The 6008-nt window shown below is 48.6% G+C and overlaps 1 protein-coding gene across 1 annotated transcript; it reads left to right on the forward strand.

Moving 5' to 3' along the window:
* The first annotated feature begins 319 nt into the window (after positions 1-319).
* Positions 320-4330, forward strand: P2RY4 (pyrimidinergic receptor P2Y4). The gene is made up of 2 exons (XM_081179100.1): positions 320-374; positions 2342-4330. The coding sequence occupies exon 2, from the start codon at positions 2345-2347 to the stop codon at positions 3398-3400; it is 1056 nt and encodes a 351-aa protein (XP_081035226.1). The 5' UTR covers positions 320-374; positions 2342-2344; the 3' UTR covers positions 3401-4330.
* Positions 4331-6008: the final 1678 nt, after the last annotated feature.

Below are 6008 nucleotides of genomic sequence, written 5' to 3' on the forward strand. Positions count from 1 at the left end.
GGTCCTAGCCTGACACTCTAGCCACTACACAACATTGCCTCTCAATCAATAGGGGAAGGGGCAAAGTGGGTGCACTCTCGTGGACCAGATGGGAAAGACCAGCATTCTACAGTTGCCTTTGACAGTTCCACAAGATTTTGCGGCAGCACAAAGATCCCTTTGAGACATTATTTTTCCCTGGGTGACCCTGCATTTGGGCAACACCAATTACGAATCATTTTTCTAGAGGGGCCAGCCATTCTCACAAAGGCTCTTTTGTTAGCTCTGCGGGATTATTTGAGCAGCTTGAATTAGAGGGCAGGGGACATTCAGGGCAGGTTTCCCCAGGAAGTTGTTCCTGTTTTCTCACTCTGCTCGAATCCTCAAGACGGAAGGTGAGTAGGGGGATAAGAGAATCCCACATTCCCTTAGCTGGAGCTTCCTCCACCTTTAGGGCAATCCTATACATTTCTAGAATCATAGAATCGAGGAATTGTAGAGCTGGAAAGGACCCCAAGAGTTCTCTAGTCTGGCCACCATCCCACCCACCCACCCAGACAGGAATCACAACTAAAGAATCCCTGACAGATGACCGCCCAACCTCTGCTTAAAAACTTGCAATTAAGGAGAGCTCTACCTCCTTCCAGTAGAATTGGAAGGGACCTCACCTAGCCCACTTCCCTGCAGTGCAGGAATCACAGCTCAGTGCAATCCTATGCATGTCTACTCAGAAGCAAGTCCTATTGAGCTCATTGGGACTTGCATCCAGGTAAAATATCTGAACATGTGCAGTGAGAGAGGAGCTTTCCACCTCCCTCCATGCTATGGGCATGTGATGGGGTGGTTGTTTTGAAGGAACTTCTCTCACAGCCGCTTTCTGTGTGCAAAAAGAAAACCTGGCTTGCTTTAAAGAGACAATGGCTGGCCCAGGATCACTCAATGAGCTTCATGTGTTCAGGGGTGGAGGCAGGGGTGTGTGGTAGGTACGGGCCGCCCTGGGTGTCACCACTGAGAAGGGTGACAAAATGCCAGGTGGCACTCACCATGGGGCCTGCAGAGCGCCCAAGCCACGCGTCTCTCCTGGGAGAGACACGGTGGCTTGAACACACACAGGCTCTGTGCTGCCCAAACGGGTCGCCCGCCACCCCCGCCACCCCCAGCTGTAGGGCGGCTGAGTGGGAGGAGGCAGGCAGAGTCTGGAGGCCCCACGGTGTGCCCTGCCCCTATGGGCGGCTCGCCCCATCTCTGGGTGTGCTGACCCAAATGCCCGAGCGGCTTCCTTCGCCACTGCATGTGGTTGGTTGATAAGGGATTTCAACCCCCCAGTTCCCTGTCTGACACTCTGACCATTATACCACAATGTCCTCACTGACAGCAGCGAAAACAGGGGTTTATTTAGCTTCATGGGCCTGGCATCCAGGATCTCAATCATTTTTCTAATAATCCTCACACCGGAATGGAAGGGTGGGGCAGGCCAGCTCCATGTGATGCCAGTGGTTAGAGAGACAGATGGGGACCTGAGAGAGATGAGGGTTAGAATTCCCATTTGGCCCTGAAGCTCACTGGGTGACCTTTGGAGTAAGCTGCTGCCTCTCAGCCTGACCTACCTTGCAGAGTTGTTGTGAAGACAAAACTGGGAGAGGGAACAACATGTATACCATCCTTGGAGGAAAGGTGGCCTATAAATGAAATGATGGTGATGGTGATTATGAGAGTACTAGATCACATGATAGTCTATAGAATTATGTATGACCTGGAGAAAGTGGGCAGAGAAAATCTTTCCTCCCTCTCTCATAACACTGGGACTTGTGGGTATCCAATGAAGCTGAATGTTTGAAGATTCAGGACAGGTAATAGGAAGTCCTTCTTCATGCATCACATAGTTAAACTGTGGAACTCCCTCCCCCAGGAGGCAGTGATGGCCACTAACCTGGATGGCTTAAAAGTGGATTAGACACAGTCTTGGAGGATGACAGGGCTAGTGATAGCTACTAGCCAGGATGGTCATGCTCTGCCACCACAATTGGAGGAAACAACGATCTTGAATGCCAGCTGCTGGAGACCACAGGAGGAGAGAGGGCTCTTGTGCTTGAATCCTGCTTGCAGGTTTCCCCTAAAGGGCATCTAGTCCAGGAGGCTGGAGTAGACGGGCCATTGGTCTGATCTAGCAGGATCTTCTTATGTTCTAATAATATCATCATCGTCATAGAATTATAGAATTGTATAGTTGGAAGGGACCCTCAAGGGTCAATGCAAGAATCACAGCTAAATAATTTCTGGTCAGGTGCTCGTTCTGCGTCTCCACCCGAGAAGCTTATGGCCACCAGCCTTTGTGAAGCATTTTTTTCTCCCTGATTTTCAGGAGATGGAAAGCCTGATGGTGCCACTTCCTATGGCGGCTTTCACCACCACACCCAGGACTGGGAATGCCACTGGTGGTAACAGCGCTAGAGAGGAGAAGGAGAACTGCATCTTCAATGAGGAGTTCAAGTTCATCCTCCTGCCTGTCTCCTATGCCACTGTCTGTGTGGTGGGCCTCATCCTCAACTCCTACTCCCTGTGGGCACTCATCTCCAGGATGCGGCCCTGGAATGCCACTACCACGTACATGTTCCACCTGGCCCTGTCCGACACCCTCTACGTCCTCTCTCTCCCCACGCTGGTCTACTACTATGCCAACCGCAACAACTGGCCCTTCGGGGAAGGGATGTGCAAGGTGGTGCGCTTCCTCTTCTATGCCAACCTCTACAGCAGCATCCTCTTCCTCACCTGCATCAGCATCCACCGCTACGTGGCGGTCTGCCATCCCATCCAGGCCCTCAGGTGGGTCAAAACGAGGCATGCCCACCTGATTTGTGGAGGAGTGTGGGCGGTGGTTGCCACCTGCCTCATCCCCAACCTGGTCTTCGTCACCATCAGTGCCCGGGGAAACGATACCCTCTGCCATGACACCACAAAGCCAGCCGAATTTGGCCACTACGTACGCTACAGCTCCTCAGTGATGGCCCTCCTCTTTGGCCTTCCGTTCTTGGTTGTCCTCATCTGCTACTGCCAGATGGCACAGAAGCTGTGGAGGCCTCACTCTGGCCAGGAGGTCCCTGCCTACAAGGCACGCTCTGTCAAAATGATTGTGGTGGTCGTGGTGGTCTTCGTCATCTGCTTCCTCCCTTTCCACATCACGCGGACTGCCTACTACACCTCTCGGCTGCTCAAGGCTGACTGTCGCACACTCAACGCTGTGAATGTGGCCTACAAAATCACCAGGCCCTTGGCCAGTGCCAATAGCTGCATTGATCCCATCCTCTACTTCCTGGCTGGGAACCTCTATAGGGGAAAGCTGCACCAGAGCTTGTTCAAAAGGCCCAGAAACAGGCATGCACTGACTCTGGCCCCCATTTCCCAGTTTGTGGGTGAAATCTGACTGTGGGATGTGCTCCATTTCATCGTTCTGAAGGTTTTTAAACAGAGTTTGAATAGCTGCCTGTAAGGGAATCTTGAACTGTGATTCCTGCATTGCAAAGGGTTGGACTGGAAAACCCTTTGGGGTGCCTTCCAACTCTACAAATCTATGCTTTTATAAGTCTTCCAACACAGAGTTATACTGACTTATCTAAACCTCTCTCCTTCTTTAACCATGTCTGTTAATTTAATAGTTAGCAGTTTTTAGATCTTTCTGGAAGTCAGTTTTGAAGGGCTTCTGATTGTGTTCCATGCAGTATTCCAGCACTATACAACGTTTGGCTTTGATGGATGCTTGCCCTCTCCTGTCCTTCCAACTTTATGCAACTTTCAGGGAGACCATTTCTATTGATATAAAGACTCTATCAACTGTTCCTCACAGGGCTTGGCTGCAAGGGCCTTTATCATCCTGGTAACCCTCCTCTGCCTAGTTTCCAGCTTTGTCAATATTGGTACCCAGAACTAGGCACAGGACTCCAGGTGTGGCCTGACCAAGGCAGAATAGAGCAGTGCTATTATTTCCCTTCATCTGTACACTAGACTGTTGATGCAGCCTAGAAAATAGCATTAGCTCAGGTTGAGCTTGTAGTCTACGGAGACTTCTGGATCCTTTTCACGTGGACTGCTATCAAAATAGGTATTCCCCAACCCTATATTTGTGCACCTCGTTATTCCTACCTAAGTTGTTCCTGCTGACATTCTTTTGGCCCAGTTCTCCACTCTGTTAAGGCCCTATTGAATCCCATACCTTCCAACATTTCTCCGATGAAAATAGGGACATCCCATTCCATGATGATGATTTTACTATTTATACCTCCCACATCTTACTGGTTTGCCCCAGCCACTATGGGCAGCTTCCAACTTATGTAAAAATGTAATAAAACATTAAACATTAAAAAAACCTTCGCTATACAGAATTGTCTTCAGATGATTTGGGGGTCAGGTAACTACATACCCCCCAATGTTTCTCTGATGAAAAGGAAGCTGTGGTTCCTGCATTCTCCTAAGGAAAAGTGACATTCTGGGATGAAATCAGAAACTGGGGTGCTTTCTCTAAATCAGGGACGTCCCTGAAAAATAGGGACACTTAGAGGGCTTGCTCCTTTAAACTCACCTCCTTATTGCTGGCCCCTTCAAATCATTGCGCTCCACAGGAAAAGCAGCAGAAACTGTGAAACTTGCTGGGGGAGTTTGGAGGCCTGTCTCTGCCTCTCAGCTTAGCCTACCTCACAGGGTTGTTGTGGGGATTAGATGTGGACTAGGGCCCGGCAGGGGACACAGGTGGCGCTGTGGGTTAAACCACAGAGCCTAGGACTTGCCGATCAGAAGGTCGGCGGTTCGAATCCCCGCAACGGGGTGAGCTCCCGTTGCTCGGTCCCTGCTCCTGCCCACCTAGCAGTTCGAAAGCACATCAAAGTGCAAGTAGATAAATAGGTACCGCTCTGGCGGGAAGGTAAACGGCATTTCCGTGCGCTGCTCTGGTTCTCCAGAAGCGGCTTAGTCATGTTGGCCAAAGGACCCGGAAGCTGTACGTCAGCTCCCTTGGCCAATAAAGCGAGATGAGCGCTGCAGCCCCAGAGTCGGCCACAACTGGTCAGGGGTCCCTTTACCATTTTTAGGATCTGGCAGAGACCAGGATTCAAATCCTTACTTGGCTATGAAGCTCACGTGGGTGATCTCTAGGCCAGCTGCTGCCTCTCAGCCTAGTCCACCTTACAGGGTTGTTGGGGGATTCAATAAGGAGGGAGGAAGGCTACTGTTTTCAAATCCAGCCTCCTGTTCTCACAGTGGCCACCCATATGCCCCAATGGGGAGCCTGCAATGGGGAGCCTGCAAGCCTGATTTGAAAACAGTAGCCTTCTCCCACTCCTGCTCTCCTGCATTCGTTTTTTTTTTAAAGAACAGTTTAATTGAACAACTTAAAATGAAACTGGAAAAGACAAACAAAAGAAAAGGTATATCACTATTAAGAGCTGCAAGTAGTGCTTGTGGGTTTATATCCAATAGATGGTATTTATCTCATGAAACAGTGTATGTTAAAAAGTCAGTTGATCCAAAGTCAATAGGCTTGCTTCCATCCAAATTTTCCAATTGCCATCTTTCCCCCCAATTTTTAAAGTTGGGTTTTCCCACAGAGTCAAATTAGCATGAGAACATGAGTCAAACCTATTTTTTATCTCAGACATCATATTCCATAACTTTCTAACTGACATAATTGTTTCCAGAGATTCCCGAGTTCTAAAATATTTTATTCCTAATACTGTCCTTCCAAGCAAAGGTGCTATAAATGTACAATATATTCTAAAATTGTCCAGATTGGAAATTTAACACCAATTGGTGGGTTTCCAGTATTTAATATTTGCCATTAAGGAAGCATTGTAGCACAGCTCCATATTTGGAATACCAAATCTTCCTTCATTAATTTGTAGCTGCATTTTCTGTAAAGATATTCTCAGAGGTGAAGAACCCCATAGATATTTTCTAAAGAAAGGATTTGTTTTCTGAAAATATTTTCCAGATATATGAAGTGGAATTCCTCTCAAAATATAGATTAATCTGGGGATAATATT

The sequence above is a fragment of the Podarcis bocagei genome (genome assembly GCF_964188305.1).
Source record: "Podarcis bocagei genome assembly, chromosome: Z".
NCBI lineage: Eukaryota > Metazoa > Chordata > Lepidosauria > Squamata > Lacertidae > Podarcis > Podarcis bocagei.

Excerpts from the sequence above, each read along its gene's own strand:
- P2RY4 (XM_081179100.1), top strand. The coding sequence starts at position 2,345 with ATGGAAAGCCTGATGGTGCCACTTCCTATGGCGGCTTTCACCACCACA.